The following is a 16683-nucleotide window of genomic DNA, read 5'->3' as shown; positions in this document are numbered from 1 at the left end:
AAGTGAGAATCGAGGAGACTCAAGGTTCATCGTTGACATGTAGTCGTTCTTCCGGAGCTTTCGCTCACATCTCATGATTCTTCTCGGCAGCTGGATTGAAAATGTTCAACTGTCCATTTTTCCTGAGAGTTTGAAGCTAAACGTCCCTTAAAAGACCATCTTCAACTCATCGACAACTGGTAATAGGACGGAAGGCCTGACAGCAGCTACTAAAAGGACGTTAAGAGACTGTTCAGACGCTGACAGTCATTACGTCATTTGGTCCAAACATCTGGCTTAATTTTAAGGAAGAACACTGCAGAATTTCTGTTTTCACATTTGGCAGTGTAATGTCCTCTAAAGCTGAAAAACTACAATCTCCAAGTAAACTTTACAACTCGTTCACAAAACATGAGCCGGTCTGAACCCGTTAAATCAGATTCAAATGCAGACGCTCTGAATTAAATGTAACATATTTGTTTCAGATTCAGATTAAAAGAAAATGACCAGATGACACAGAACAAAAGGAGAAAGCTTCATTTCAGCTATTTTATTGAATAAAAACAGTGATTTCAGGACATCAGACAGTAAAAAAGTCTTTCGGTCCTCTCCTGCTGTCGGTGACGGTGGAAGGTGCGACTCCAGAACAGACACCCTCAGCGTCCAGTCGTGGAGGCCTCGTGGACGTACTTTGTCTTGACAACTTGTCCAGTTCGGTCGTTGTGTGAAAAGTTCTCTCGCTCTCTTCCAGCTGCCTCGGTCTTTTGCTGCTGTAACAGCCTCCACTTTTCCACAAGTCAAACTAGTCTTCAGATCTTTTACTTCTACTGATCTTCTTCTTAAAGTGTAAAATGAAAGGAACTGAAAGCTACGTACACTGCACTGCAACAAACCGTAGAAAACCTCGAGAGCTGTACGAACGTTTTCAGAGCACACTGTCAGGTAAACACCGAGTGACCAGAAAAACAGAAACCAAAGTATGATGTCACACATGTCGTCACTTCTCAATCAAAGCAGCACATTTCAGGACTTCTGTCAGGAGTGTTTTCACTGAACAGCAGTGAGCTGGACAAACCGCAGCTTTACATTTCATTACATCATACAGGCGTTCCCATCTTTACGGTCAGTCAGTGGAAACAAAAAGGTACATTTGCATTTCTTTACTGGCGCTTGAATCACGGCCAGCGTCAGTCCAAACAGGCCCCGCTATCAACAGGACACTGAGGCTGGGAAACGAGACAGTGGAGAATCCTGTGATGCACATTCAGATGCTGCCGGTACGAGCATGTTAACGTCTACATCCCTGGTGCCTGCTGCCCTTCAGCACACAGCTGAAAGATCAGTTGACTGACAGGAAATGAATGAGTGAGTATTTAGGGAGCCTAATTGAATGTCATTGTTGAAACAAGGTGTTTCTGTTGGAAATTTATTGAAAAAACCTTTAAACCACCACAAGTTCTTTGCTGCTGGTGCTTCTTGGAGTCTCATGTCCAGCCTGTAATCGTGCTGTGGCGCTGATCGAGCAGAGCTCTCTGATGTTTGTGTAGATTCAGTCCTCGGCATCCTGAGCTCCGCCTCGGCCGGAACCTGCAGAGAAAACAAAAACTCACCTGTTCGCCTCCGACAGGTAGGACACAGCTCGGAGCGCCTCCATGTAGTGCTGGGCGATAAAACATTAATCAGCTCCACGACGCTACCTCCTGTCAGCGCTGAATCGTAACGTTCACTGTTCGAATCCAGCTGGATCTTTGCTGCGGGTCGTCTCCTGTCGGCTCTTTACTGTCTACTGTCTAATAAAAGGCAAACCTGTTACTCCACCTGGTTTTCCTGGATCATGTCTCGCTGTTACACCTGTTTTAACCACAGACCGTCACTGAAGACCAGGACTCGTTTGCTTTTTCAGCCATCATTTCTATCCAGCAGCTGACGACTGGTGAAAGACGACAAAACCAGCGAACTTGTTTTTGTTCATGAACGGTAATGTTCGCCTTCCAGTCAAATATCATTTCATCAACATATCTTGTATTAAATTATTATTTTAAACTGTTGAGCTTTTACAACGACAGTGTGCTGCTACTACAATTTATTTTCCATACGAAGAAGCTGGAAACTTATACATTACAATCGCTGACTATAATAATATTTTTATATCCTTTTAGAGAAGTCGGAAGAAGACGAACGTGAAATGTCCGGTGGGACAGGTGTGCAACCAGTCCAAGTCTGGTCTTCACTTAAAAAGGGATCTTGACAACATATTTCATACAGCGGAACATGACTGCCCTCATATTTTTAGAGGATGTGGGATTTCACAGAAAAAGCATGCTGTTGTTTTTCATGACGCTTCTTCACGACATGGACTTTCGTCACTTTCAGTCATATCGCCCAGCACTAAATAAAAGCAGTAAAAGGACTTGACTGAATCATTTATTTTTGTTTTCAACCAAAGAACAGATACATCGCAATATCAAGATAAAAATGCTGATTGATAAAACCTTTGAATTCAAATGACATTTACCTGCAGAATCAAGAATGCCGTGTGTATCATAAAGATATCTCCACAAACATGAAAATATCAACACACAAAATGTGGCCTTATACCAGTTTATCTGTTCTTAACGAGAACATCCAGACATGCAGGTTCTAACATTGTGCTCATGAAGAAGATGAAAAGACTGAGATACAACTCATCAGTTGAGGTCAAATTTATTGTTTGAAGACAGACGAGATATTTTCCACGTATAACAGCTGCTCCTACGTGTTAAGCTGAAACTACAAACCAGACTGAATCCGTTATAGATGGAGCTCAAAAGAAGTCCACATAGTTCTCTGAATCAATGCTGCAGCCTAGCTATCGTTAGAAATAAACAACACAACATAAAAACAGCACAAAATAGTTGATACACCTCTTAGCTTTTCTCTGAGGCCATCTCCCACTTCTCCAGAAAATCCTGCAGGTTCAGATTGAAGACATCGATGCCTTTGGGGGACAGATGGACGCCGTCGGCCCGATACAGACCCGTGTTTGCGCCGCATCTGATGTTGTCGTGGCTAAGAGAGGTGCCGCCCAGGTCTGAGATGATGTTTTGGATCCTGCGGTTCACTGTGCTTCGGACCAGATCCACTTCATGGCTGTCGGCCGAGTGGCGCCACGCCCTCCGAGGGAGGATGTTGGACCACACGAGGATGCACTGCGGGAAGATGCTCCTCATAGAGGTAAGGTCCTTCTTGACGGAGGCAAGTAGGTCGGTGGGGCTGTCGGTGCTCAGGTCATTGCCGCCGAGGTGCATGATGAGGATGTCCGGGTTGGGCCAGGTTACCTTTAGTTGGTGGAGCTGGGGCAGGAGCTGGGGCCAAGTCATGCCCTGGGTGCCCTTCCACCAGATGGCCACCTTGCTGGGGTCCATACCCAGCTGCATACCTACTTCTGCGGACGTGGCCCGTGACTCTGCCCAATACACCAGCGAATGACCACAAATCCAAACGTTCTTGGGCTCGCAGCTGATTGGCTTGCCTACAAATTTGAACAGAATTCATTTGTAAGTTACAAATCCTTCCACGTGTCTTTCGCTGGTTGAACCCTATCTATCTCTGGCACTGGACCTCTAAAGCTCGGACTGTGCAGTAGTCTTCTGGCTGGGTTCACAAAGATCTATTGCACTGGTCAGTACACTTTGGCCAGTGTTGGTTTTGCTCTTGGATCAGTCTAGTGCTGTTATCAATGTGAAAGACACAGCTACACAAAAATAAAACTGGTCCTCCAACACGTCCGCTGTGGGCGGGCTGTGGAGCTTCTGGAATAAGACTGACAGATGTCTGACTGGTTAAAACCACTTGATCTTTGTAAAAGCAGTCACAGGTTTCTACAGGGTTCAAACACTAATCCTGACCAGTAATTCTGTGCAAAATGTAAAACACATATATAAATATATATATATGTATATCTATATTTATTCTATGCCAAATATTTACAAATAACTGTGTTCAAAAATCTCTCAACGGGTTTGTCATTTACCTTTTAACTCACATTCTGCTGACACTGCCCTGCATTAACTGTTGTCTTACACTCATTAAAGTCAAGAGCACCTTCTTTTTGTTGAAGCTTTCATTCTCACCACATCAACCATCATTTCATTGACTGAATAATTCCTGCACCAGTAAAATCCATCAAGTTCTATACTGAACAGTTTAACTCTTTCCGTCGCTGTGATCACAAAATACTTACAGGAGTAAAACCAAAGACAATCGAATGATCACAGGAAAAGGTTTGGGATAATTGCATCTTTGGGAGTATCTTAGAATTTAAGTGTTGGATGCGTAATTTACCACAATTACATGCTGGTTTTTAAAACAATGAGAAAATTCTCAGCTTTATCGATCGGTGCGATGAAGAGAGCAAAATGATGACCTACCTTCAATGTCAAGACAACTGATGTTTACAAGTTCTGTTTTTCACTTCAAACTCTTCTGCGTCACTTTAAGATAAAACTGCCTTTTAATTAAATAACGGTGGAAAAGATTTGAATAACTTGACTTTTAGCTGTGTATTCCTATTGCTTCCCTTGCCAACTGCTGAATTTATGTACATACCCCATTTGTCAACGCTGGCTCAACAGAAACATAACATGCAACAAAGATACCAACAAACCGTTCATAAAACTAATGCACGTCACTAAAGTGAACCCAGATATGTGATTTCTGTCAACCTCACCAGCCCATTTACAATTTCACGCTCCAACTGCAATACTCTGACTTAAAAACATGATCGCCAATGAATTCTTGATTTATTTCCAGAATTATTCTTCTACTCTGCCGACTTCTAGTACGTATGAAATTCATTCAGAGTCCAGTACTTCATTTAGAGAAAGGAAATGGAACTGAAGCTCAAAAATAACTGGATGTCCGACATTACACTTGATTTTGTACGAATGAAACTCTGTTGCATCTTTCAAGTTAAAACAGGCTAACGAGGCTAAGAATGACTATGAATGCAGAGGGTGTGTATTCCATTTCTGTTCCCCGACTCCACACTGGACCTCATCATCTCCACTGCAGTCTGAACCAAAGTGATCTAAACTGGGAGTCTGGCTGTCCGTCCTGTGATGGTCACAGGACTGCAGCATGTGATGAGGAGTTACCTGAGCAGCGTGTTTAAAGGCACAGGTGAAACTTGATGCGTGTGATCACAGTGGATTTAAACGTGTGTAAGTGAGGAGAGTGACAGACGGCCTGCTGTCGTTTGGTGATGGAGCTGCAAAAGTGTGCGAACGCCATCTGAGACACAACGGCCAGCGTTGATTCAAAGACTGAACAAAAAAGAAAAGAACCACAAACAGAAGTCTGGATAACAGTCCTGCCTCCAAAACCCAAAACGAGCATTTATGCATGCTTTATGCTAACGACTGAGGCTAGCTCGGCTCTTTCAAATGCAGAGTTTGTGCAGGATGCGCAGGACTCTGACCAATCAAATGTTTTCATGTCACCGCTTCCTATAGGCTCAGCTCGCTTGGATCCTCCACTGAGGTGATCCCAAAAAAAGTACCAGGGAGCAGGTACTATCAAAAAGCGAGCAGAGCTGAGCCGAACTGTACCATGCGGAGGAAATGCAGCTCTAAGGTCCCGTTTCACAGTTATTACGTTTAGAAGGTACAAAACACTTGGGACGCTGTGTAAGTCATTAAACAGAATGTGATAACTAATAATTATAGTAACTATAATCCTTTTTGACATAAACGCAATTTTGTCAAAATTTGACAAATTTAGCTCGAACACAAGGATCGGCAACGCCACTGAACATATTCTTAATGACCGTGACATTAAAATTCAAGATGGTATTTATTGTTTGCAGATATAGATTTGAACACTTGCTGCGTTAACGGCAGGCTGCCGATGAGTCACGTCCGACACTGTTTAAGTTAAACATATCTCAATGATGACGCCCGACATGGTGGTGAAAACTCTTGACGTTAGCGTCCTGAGCTAACACTTTTACAGATTTATGAGCTACTTCACTAGATACAGCTGGCAAAATCTGCCACGTAACAATGTGAAACCTGTCTGAAATTCAGTGATGCGGGAATGTCTTTTGTCATGCCACCCCGGCCTCTGTGGCTCAGTCACGATCCTGGTCACTCAACATTTAAGCCGGGCTCAGGCTGCAGGAGTTTTGGGCCGATTTCTCCCCGATTCACCCTTCTGACAATCGCAGGAGAAATTACATTATGAATTACTGAAGAACAGACAACCTGTGTCGAGTGTGTCTCGCCAACCATATTAACATTCAGACTCGTTTAGCCTTCTGCTTTTGTGTGTTCTCACTGCAAAGTGTTATTGCAGCAAGTAGTTGTACTGCATCAGTCTCCATGTCGTCGACATCTGCACCTCCATGAGATCAAGTCAGACCCCCCCACCCCATGCATGATAACCATTTCTATACCCTGTATTGTCTGATGTGCCATTACTTTAAAATCCTGTAGTATGTCCATGTTTGAGATTACAGAGGGAGTTCCTCCTTCTGTGCTCGATGCAACCGCTCTCCTGTGGTCTGAGTCCGGCTCAATCCCACAACTCTAACCTGGACTTACAAAAATCAACTTGGTGATGGACTGAGACTCGAGGTTTGTTGATTGGACAACAACACTGCTTACAAATGTCATACAATTATATAATCAGATCAAATTTCTGACCATCGGGGGCATCACAACTCTGAAGCAGACACAACGTAGAACAACCTGCCATGGCAGTAATTCTGTCTAACTCGCTCTATTGTTAAAACACGGTCTTACCTAGCTGACAAAATCATCCAAATAAATAACTTAAAATGTAAACTTCTAACTTTGTTTTAAATACATTACTGTAGCAGGGCTTTACGGGGCATGGTCACAATTAATAGTTTTCTGAATCAACTCAGTTTGACACAAACACAACTTGACTTACCCTGAAGAGGACCTGGCTCAAAGACTCAACACAGCCAAAAATGCTTCGTCTGTCATGTTGGACGTGCAACGCATTATTCTGTTTATAGTAAAAAATCAAACATCTGCAGAATTCGACTTATAATACTGACAATAAACAACCCACCTTAACTCGTGATAAAATCAGAAGGCAAGTTGTTCTACGAGCTTCAGTTCTGCCAGGACAAGTAAGGCCTTGATGTAGAGAGGCTCAGTAAAGCACTGGTCAGGCTTTCATAAACATGGCTTGTATTTCTGTTTAGTAGATGGACCCGAGATATCAAACTATTGCTTTTCTCTGTAAAGACATTTTTTTTTGTCATTTCACTGGAATAAAAGTGTAATTTCACACAAATTCTTAGAACACGTAAACACATAATTCATGAAAGTCAAAGCCCTACTGCTTAACCCTTTTCTACAGATCACATTCCAGTTTCTGGATACAAACCTGTATTTACACTGTGGATGTTCTTCATGGTTATATTAGTCTTGGAATGGCCCTTAGATTCCCGCCTACCAATGCAACCCTAGATGTTTACATCTACACAATTCTGACTACACTGTGTCCTAGACTGTTTAAGCCATGTCTGTAAAAGCCATCTTAACCTTAAAGGCCTACTGTGTCCTGGGCCAGATGTGTTCCTCATGCAATCAGCCTCAGGCTGCACAAAAAAGGATGTACACAAAGTCTTAATTATTGTTCTAGTACATTTCATATTTTTGTTGTAGCGTCATAGCATAGCAACATCGGCTACGTAACTCGTTGACACGAGAGCTGCTGAACAACCAAAGCAGCAATGAGAAGAACTACCAAAGTACTACATACCCAGTGCTACCTATAACAAACAGTTGTACAGACTGAGGTGTGACTGGAGGTGTCCTTTATCTCTGTCTTCTGGGTATATTTTAACAGCTTCACATAGCAGGTTTGATCTCTCTTGGTCTCTTTTACGGGTGTCACTGTCGACAAACACCAGTTTGAATCTAATCTTAGCAATAGAATTTTAAGCTAGCTGTGCTCTATTTACACTCAGTGGTCACTGTTTAAGTACAACTTCTTAGTGTTAGCTACTATGCTACATTTTTGTTTTGACAGAGAGTAATGATTCAGAGGGTCATTTTGCATCTTTCTCTCTAGTCGTGCTGCACGTATCCGCTGGACCTTCGCTGAAGAGTTGAAAGCACTTTGTTGTCCCCTTGAATGCCTCCTATAAAGGATGCCATGCCCCCTTTGAATGAGGACGTAATCATTTCGTAGTGACAGATAGTCAATAAAACATTATAGATAGAAATATTGTCATGAAGTCAATGATCACGACACAATCAAAGGGGACAACACAACACAACTTTGACAAGCAGAAGCAGCTTCGCAAGCTCACTTTAAAAAAAAAAAAAAAATCATTTCTGCCAGCACACTGAAGGAAAGTAAATCTACTAGATTAGAGGTATTTTCTAACCGTCTGGTTAGTTTTAATGACCACACACTACTGTGGATTCATCTTTTTGTTCCTCAAGGCAACTCAAAGCCAGAACCGTCGACGACTGCTGAGCACATCCTCGTCGAGGTTCTTTACATTGCTGATGTTCTGAGATTGATCGTATCTTAACAATCCTCTTCAACCCCTCTCATGACGGAGGACTGAAGGTATTTTGGTTCTTGCTTGGGACCAGCTACCTCACTGCAGTCCTTCAAATACAAGACCCACCGTTTGGTAAAGGAAGATGTCTGTAAAAGTGGGAAGATGTACCCATTGAGTGATCACTGAGTGTAACCGTATCTAAGCTAAAAACGGTATATTGAACCAAGGCAAAACTATCTTGGTTGAAAAGTATCACAGTAAATAATGTCTAGCTGTCTACTAGCTGGGTATCACACCTAAATAATTACTGGCACTGACCAAAATGTATCTGCCAAATCAACCACTGAAAACTGTCAGGTACCCAAGTTGGTATCAAATGCTTTGTCGTTTTATAGTTTTGTTTACTTTAATCAAGTATCAATACACAGTGTTGCTATCAGTGCTGAAACCCAGACGTTGTCTCGGAACAATACCAACACGAAATACAAGTCGATCTCATAATCTCACTTGACTAAACATTGCTCTCTGGACTCAAGTAGATTTATCTCAAGCTAGGTACCATTAGAGTCACCATATGAAAAGGAAAAAGATGTTACTTTGTGGAGTTCAGTTTGCAGTTGGCTCCTCGTCTTGATCGCTGGGACCAACCACTTGGCCCGACTAACGTGTGCGGCAGAAGAGCGACTGACTTTTGTGGCGCTGCAATTCACTTAAGACGTGTTGGTAACCTTAAAGACGGTTTAAGGCTCCATGTCAAGGTTCTGCACTATCTATGTGCTGCAGCTCCTTCATAATGCAACCACATGTTGGTGCTACGGGGAGATGACAAGGGTGGCTCGAAAAATGTACGCCAGCAAAGCCTTTTTCAGGACAAGCCTTGCTGTGATCGGCAATTTATCACAAAGTGAAAAAACATGCACCAAAATGACGCTCAAGGCATCTACAGCTGCGTTTCCATTGCCCCTAGAAATGCGCAAATCCTAAATATCGCAATAAAAACCGGTAATGGAAACACCTAAATTTCGAAAATTCTCTCAAATATCGCAAAAACATTTTTACGCTCTCATGTGGTGGTTTTTCAGACGTGTCGATATTTAGGTGTATCGCAAAAGTGTAATGGAAACACTTTTTTCGCATTTACACGTCTCCGAGGTCAGCAGACTCCCCGTTTCGGGCCGGCCGCGTGCAATCAGATATAAGGTCTTGTCAGTTTTGTAGTGTTTGTATGTTTTCTGGATCTCAATAAGTAGCAGACAAAAACACTACAGCTGTTCCAGCTGTCACGCTGGCTGATCTGTTAAAGACAATCCGACAGCTGTGATCTCGTCCTGCGTCACTTTGTTAAATCTCATCATTCTGTTTTCATTAATCGTGAGATGAACTTGTGATGAGTGTGTGCGCCTCAGCTATGTGGGAGACACGCGTGCACGCCATTAACTTTAATATTTACACATAATTGCTGATAGAAAATATGTTCAAAGGACATTTCAGTAATTCACAGTCCTGTATTCTGCTGCTGCTCCGCCGGCGCGAGCTGACGCTGTCAGAGCGAGCTGACGCTGTCAGAGCGAGCCTCGCGTAATAACAAAGTGATCAATAATAGGCCATTAAAATCAGTGATCACTCTAAGTTAACAGATCATTTCTTTATTTCGTCTGCAGCATTTGTGCATTCGAGTATGCGCAATCCTACAAGGCCAGGAGCATGAATGTGCTTTTTAATTAAGGCTTTGTGTTAAGTTTTACCAACGCACAGCGCACACACACATCTCACGGGACGTCCGAGAACTTCGTACGAAAATATCGCTTTTATTTTGCGAACAACTGTAATGGAAACGCAGCTTGTGAAGCATTGTGGTGGAGGTACGACGACTGAGCGGGCTAATCAGGCCTTGCTAATCATGCGTATAATTCAATTCTGATTCTTCCATCAGGTGATCTTCTGAACGTTTCGACCACATCTTCGGAGATGTGGCTAATCCTGTATCACTGGGTTTCGCCAAAGCTTGGCTAACTGTCTGAGGGAAAGAAACTTTTTCAACCTTTCATAAACATTTTAAGCACCTGTCTACTCAAAGAAAACAAAGAATTTATCTTCATTCATAACAAAAGTAAGAAAAATGGCATGCAACTGTAGAAGGTTAACATGAAAATGGGTTTATGTATGTGAAGAACTAGCACGCCAAGAACTTAACCTTACTGAATGCTTAACTCACAAATCCCTGGAATTTAAAGACTGCTAGTTAGTTTAACGTATATGCAATTCATCAAGCTCTGATACCTGGAGAGATCAGTGTACCATCCCTGTTCCTCTCGCCTTTCTTGTGGGCTTGCATCTCCTTGTACTGCTGCTCCCTCTTTTCCAAAATCCTCTGATTATACAAATCCAGCTGCAAAATAAACAAGACACAACACAATACCTGGTCAAGGCTTTAACCTTAGCCAGTGTCTAAAGTTTCTACCTTATTAACTGTGCTAGTGTTCTGTCTAGATCACCTGGGAATACATGCAGGTAAGAAAATAAATACCTTCTCCTTTTGTTTGGTCTTTATGTCATCCTCTGTCTCTGCCGAGGTCTGAGGACTGGAGACTGATGGAAACACTGTGGGTAAGCTGAACTGAACTGTTTTGACCGGTCTGGCTGGTGGCTGCACAGTCAGAGATTTCACCGTCTCAATGACCTTCAGGCATCTGGCCACTGTCGTAGAGATGGCTGATTGCTCGTAGCTCGGAGGACTTGATGTTTCCGGTGTTGATGTAACTGTGGCAGTGGTGAAAGTCTGCAAAGGACTGTGGGAATTAAGGGGCGGAGCTGCAGGAAGCTGACCAATTATAGGAAAGACTGCATGACCAGAGGGTGGGGTGAAAGGAGGTTGGCCAGGGGGGCGCCGGGGTGGAGGTCCAGGAGGAGGCCCTGGAGGGGGCTGTCCAGGATGCCGTGGAGGAAGTCCAGGGGGAGGTCCTGCAGTAGGTCCAAATCTCTGGGGTGACTGACCATCAGCAGGAGGAGATGGAGTGCCCCTGCAGGGGGTTGTGGAGCTCTGGGCTGGGGGAATCTGGGTAGTGACTCCAAGGGGCCAGTTGATCGCTTGGGGCACATGTTGGTAGGGAGCAGGCAGAGGACCAGAAGGAGGTTTCACAGGCAGACTGGTGGTGGGTGTGCTGCCCATTGTCTTGGCAACACTCTGCAGTTGTTGCGCCTTCTTTAGCACCTCCAACTCTTGCTGGTCCAGAAATCCATCATACTCAGAGACAGCTTTGTGTCTACTGAGTGGCTCCAAACTGGAGGACCTGGCAGGGGAAGGGGGATGGATGTGATCCGATTCAATGGAACCGGTTCTACTCGTTTTCGGTTCTTCACGTGGGGATGACAAAGTCTCTCTTTCTGCAGATGAGGTCTTTGGCCTATAGAGTTTCTCTTGGGCTCTGCTCGCCAGTTTGGACACATCCCCTGTACTCAGCTTCAGGCCAATCGTACGGAGTAGACTCTGGATCTTACCGTAGGGTTCTGTCTGGCTGTTTGGTTCCTCGCTTGTTCTCTCTGCTGACGACCGTTTAGGGCTTCGCTGGTTCTTTTCCAATTCTGGTGCTAGACTGCTGCTGGTTGGCTCATGAGCCAATCCCACAATCCGAGAGAAACCCTTGCCATCTTGAAGTGCCCGCTCATGAGGCAGAAGATCATCATTCACATAAATCGGTTCCGATTTCTTTTCTGTGTCCACCTTTTTATTAAGCATGTCAAGGAAGCGATCTAGGGGTGGTTTCTCAGCTGCAGGTGATTGCCGTGGTGTTGTGTTCATCAGTTTGGGAGATGGGCTTCTTGGAGGCGGTTCTGTTGGAGAAGGAGGTCTGAAAGTGGGTTGTGAAGATGAAGTGGCAACAGCCTGCCTCATGGGAGGCTGGGTGGAGGCACCAGAAACTTGCCCGGTATGAGAAGAAGGTGAGGAACCGTGGGGTTCTGGAGACGCGATCCGTTCGACAGGGCGATACGGATCATCGTATGGTCGGTCCGCATATGCTGGATCATAGTAGCGATCCTCGTAAGGTTCATCATAAACATCGTAGCGATCAGTGTAACGTTGGCTGGCAGATGGAGGGCCACCATAGACACGGGTTTCATAAGTGCCATCACCGTAGTGACGGTCACCATAAGGGCCATCACCATAAGGACGGAGAGCATATGGATCACCGTAGTGGTCGGCGTACCGCCGATCTTGGTAAGGACTGTATGGCCGCTCATAATAACAATCGTCATAGGGTTGAGGAGGACGATGGCGGTACTCGGGTCCCTCCGGTCGTTTCTTCAAGATGGACCGGACCGGTTTGTACTCAGGCAGTGGGACGGCGATCCTGCCATGGTCGTAGTCTATGCAGGTCCTCTGTCCAGGGTCTATGTCCACCAGCGTCTTTTTGTAAGCAATCATCTCGTTCAGCTCCTCCAGCTCCCGCTTCTTCCTTGCCAGCTCGTCGTCCACGACTCCGACACGTCTGTGAGGAGGGCTCAACTCCCTCCTCCTTCTCTTGTAACTTTCTTCGTGCTCTCTGCTGATTTTGCTCCTCTTCTTGCCTGCCCTGTCCTTGCTTCTCTCCCTGCTTCTGCTACGGCTCCTGCCGGAGCTCTTGCTTCGGCTGCGACTCCTGCTGCGACTCTTAGCGGAGCCACTGGGGCGCTTGCTTGACCTCTCTCTGCTTCGGCTTCGCCTGTACCTGCTGCTTTTACGGTCACGCTCGACGCTGGTGCTGCGTCTCCTTTTGATGACACGTCCAAACTGGTCTCTGGGTGGACTCCTGCTTCTACTTCTACTCGTACTCCTGGCCCGACTCCTACTTCGACTCCTGCTCCTACTTCTGCTGCGCCCATATCTACGCCGAGTGGCACTGTAATCCCTTCTGCTGATACTGGTCTCGTTGTCCGGCTTTCTGAGATTTTTCACCACCGCCTTCAGCTTGTCTGTCTCTGGTTTATCTTTCCTGAAACGTCAGAAGTAAGTCATGTCACAGACACGTTTAGCTTATTTGAGTTATGTAACAACAGTTATGTTGTATAGCATCAATGTGAAGTAGGTCATTTGCTCAGAGCCAACAGGTTACATGTTATCTAGTGATCTACAGGCCTGTCAACAAATATTCCAAATTCAAATACATAATCAAACTGTAACAAAAATCTTGACATTCAATTGTGAAAATGAATATTTGACTGCACCGCCGCAGCTGCTGCACTGCATGATGGACAGGAGTCACAAAACCACGGTTTCCGTTGTCGTCCAGTAATTAATAATAAACTACTTGTAGTTTTTGTTCCCGGGAAAATCTGTCGAGGTCCCACATATTTAAATCATAATGTCTGGTGAAAGCAATTCCCGAGTTAGATGTGAAAATATTGCGGCTCTACGTGCTGCGTGTTTTTCCTCGCTGCTTCTCTGATGTCTGACGTCCTCTCTCTCGCTCCTCTACCCATTCTGTGAATTAACCCCGAAATTTCACCGGGCGCGTCCCGTCTCCCTTTCAGAAGCGTCCCAGAATTTTGCACGACTCGAAGCAAACGAGTCCGTCCACTGCGGCACACCAGGCTCAGGAAAATCAGATCAAAAACTCAAACCAGCCAGTGCTGATAAAATATATATAAAATATATAATCAAGAGTCAAGACTACTGAGTCGCCTATTTCTCACCTAAAATGTTTCCACAAACGTATTTTAGTGTACCGTTTAGCTGTAACATAAGAAGGTTTGTGACCTGGCCAACATGTTGAAAACGGATGAGCTAAAACCAAACGCCACCCAACCCGCAGGACGTCACCCACCAGACCCGTCACTGGTCCGCTGCGTTCAGATGCATCCTCACCGGATTCTGCGTGTCTGTACCACCAGACCATCCCGATCTTTACATGCCGTTATTTTCTGCACACTTGATTGTGTGCAAACGAAGCATAAATAAATAGATTCATAACTCACTCAGTGTCTTCTGAAGCTTTCGTCAGCTTGATGGTCATCTACCAAATGAGACAAACACATATTAGAAAGGGAAAAGTAATCATCTCAGTCGACATCTTCTAACAAACACGCTTTATCATTAGTTCACCGCGCACAGAACGAGTGACAGAAACTGATAAAGTACTTCATAGGAACACTACAAAAGCAATACACAGCTTTGCAATAGACCTGAAAATCTTCCTGTATTACAGGCACAAATATAGTACAAATATGTGGACATACAGCACTGTAGGGTTTCTCTATTTTTATCATTTTATACTTTGTTGATTAATGGCGAAGACATCAAAGTAGCACCGTGCAGAAAATAATCAGAATTCAAAAAAATGACTGAACCAAACTTTTGACCGGTACTGTAAACAGCAAAATGCAAAAGAAACATTCTGTGGTTTTTATACTGTTAAAAGCAGCAGGACAAAGTTCATTCAGCTCCGTCTTTGCCGAATGTGAATCCTGTAATTTTACACATCTGTTGAGTCCCGACAGACCGGAAAAATGAATAAACAGCAAAAACAGCCAGCTCTTCATTTCGTCCCGCATCGCAACGGTATAAATACGAATCCACTTCTCCTTACCTTTCCTTTGTTTGCCCCCACGCCGGCCAACTTCCGAACGGGGAGGAAAACGCTCTCGGTGAAACGCTTTATTCTGATGGCCTGGTTCCCCCCCTCCGCAGTTTCATGCTTGGAGGAAATATGATAAACATGTTTCAAGTCTGAAATGTTGCAGATAAAATACATTATTCTAACAGGACACTCGGTTCCCATAAGAACTATTTTAGCGTTGAGACTGTGACGTCCTACGTTCTCTGGAAAACTTAACCTGACATTGGAGAACTCACTAAATATCCAAATGGAGAACTTGTTTGCTGCTGTTCAGAACTGTTGACTGGTCACTTTCAAAAAACAACTTTTTCCTAATTGGGTATCAGAATGGAAAATAAGAGACGTTAAGGGGTGAAAGTAGCCCCCCCACCAGCTCAATGTGGCTGAATTCGTGAAGTGTTGGGTGAATTTGATCAACCTACCAGCCACAGCGGAGGCTAAACAAAGGGGGTGTTAAACAAAAGATTAAATCGTTCTGGAAACTCAATCTGCAGGCGCATAGTCGGACTGTCCACCGGGAGCACCGGGACAAAACATGTATGAGCTGCTTTGTTTTCAAGACAAACATGACACCAAAGTTAGTTACACACAAAAGTACGAGTGAAAAATGGTGGCTGCTAAAATATATGAGCGGCTGGTAGAAATTAAATTTCAGACATCAGAAAAAACTGTTTTATTTCTTCATGAGAACAAATACTCAAACTAACTGCAACACTTTTAAAGACTGAAGTTAGGAAGTAAAACACTATGTTGAACCATGTTCTTCTCAAAGCCCTGAACTTGGATAACATCACTTTACACATTAGCAAGACTTTCACACAGACTTCTCTCAGCTAAAAGACGCCTCTTCCCCAAGAAGCACCCTCCAGGGCTGAAAAATGAAGCCAACATGGAGGTGCAAAAAACTTGCCAGCTTCTGCGCCCGGCTCCTGACCCCAATATTAAAATGTCCAACTCGACAAGAGAAATAACCATGTTTACAGCCTGCTACACAAAACAGTTTTGGTCTCTGTAGCCAATTTCCTTGTTCATGACAACTGTGCTGAGGTGAATTTATAGATAACTCACTAATTCAAATTAAATCGAGGCGTAAATTTACGCTGAATTATGAGCAAGGCTGCTCTGAGTGACAGCTAGCTACTAGGTTTCAGCGACCAGGCTTCACTCGGTGGCCTCGGCTCCACCAACGCTGCACCTCTTTGCCCATTTTTGGATTTGCCGGGAGTTTGGTGGAGTCAGATGGAGACGGCTGCCGTCACTGTCCCTGAGCTCCACAGTGACTCTTCAGAAACCCGAGGGTGACGCCGTGGATTTTATTTCCTTTGGCTAAATATGAGAAACTTCATGCAGAACTATGAATGTTGAGATGAAAACGGTGGAGTACAACAAAATCCTCAAATTAGAGGTTGGTTCTGACTCACCTGTGGCCACAAGCTCTGGGTAGTTCTGCTTATGAATATGATGTAATCTGACTTTCTGCAACATCTCTTTTTAATCCTAGACCTCCTGTAAAAGTCCCCCCCCCCATCAGAAGTCCAATTAAAAGGGACAAAGAGGATAAAACGGATGAGGAGGACTCAC

General features: G+C 44.2%; 1 protein-coding gene across 4 annotated transcripts in view; it reads right to left on the bottom strand.

The window, feature by feature from the left end:
- Positions 1–514: 514 nt before the first annotated feature.
- Positions 515–16683, bottom strand: part of LOC121613502 — a 28190-nt gene continuing 12021 nt past the window's right edge. For 3 of the 4 annotated variants that reach the window (XM_041946898.1, XM_041946900.1, XM_041946899.1), the window contains exons 17-21: positions 15073–15180; positions 14462–14499; positions 11037–13479; positions 10790–10898; positions 515–3490 (exon numbers count right to left, since the gene is read on the bottom strand). In XM_041946898.1, coding sequence (XP_041802832.1) covers positions 2886–3490; positions 10790–10898; positions 11037–13479; positions 14462–14499; positions 15073–15180 — 3303 coding nt within the window. In that variant the 3' untranslated portion in view covers positions 515–2885. The remainder of the gene's footprint in view (positions 3491–10789; positions 10899–11036; positions 13480–14461; positions 14500–15072; positions 15181–16683) is intronic. The other variant, XM_041946902.1, reaches the window with a different exon arrangement.

The sequence above is a fragment of the Chelmon rostratus genome, chromosome 11 (assembly GCF_017976325.1).
Source record: "Chelmon rostratus isolate fCheRos1 chromosome 11, fCheRos1.pri, whole genome shotgun sequence".
NCBI lineage: Eukaryota > Metazoa > Chordata > Actinopteri > Chaetodontiformes > Chaetodontidae > Chelmon > Chelmon rostratus.
Note: the sequence above shows the minus strand (reverse complement) of the source record. Positions and strands in the feature narration are given on the sequence as shown.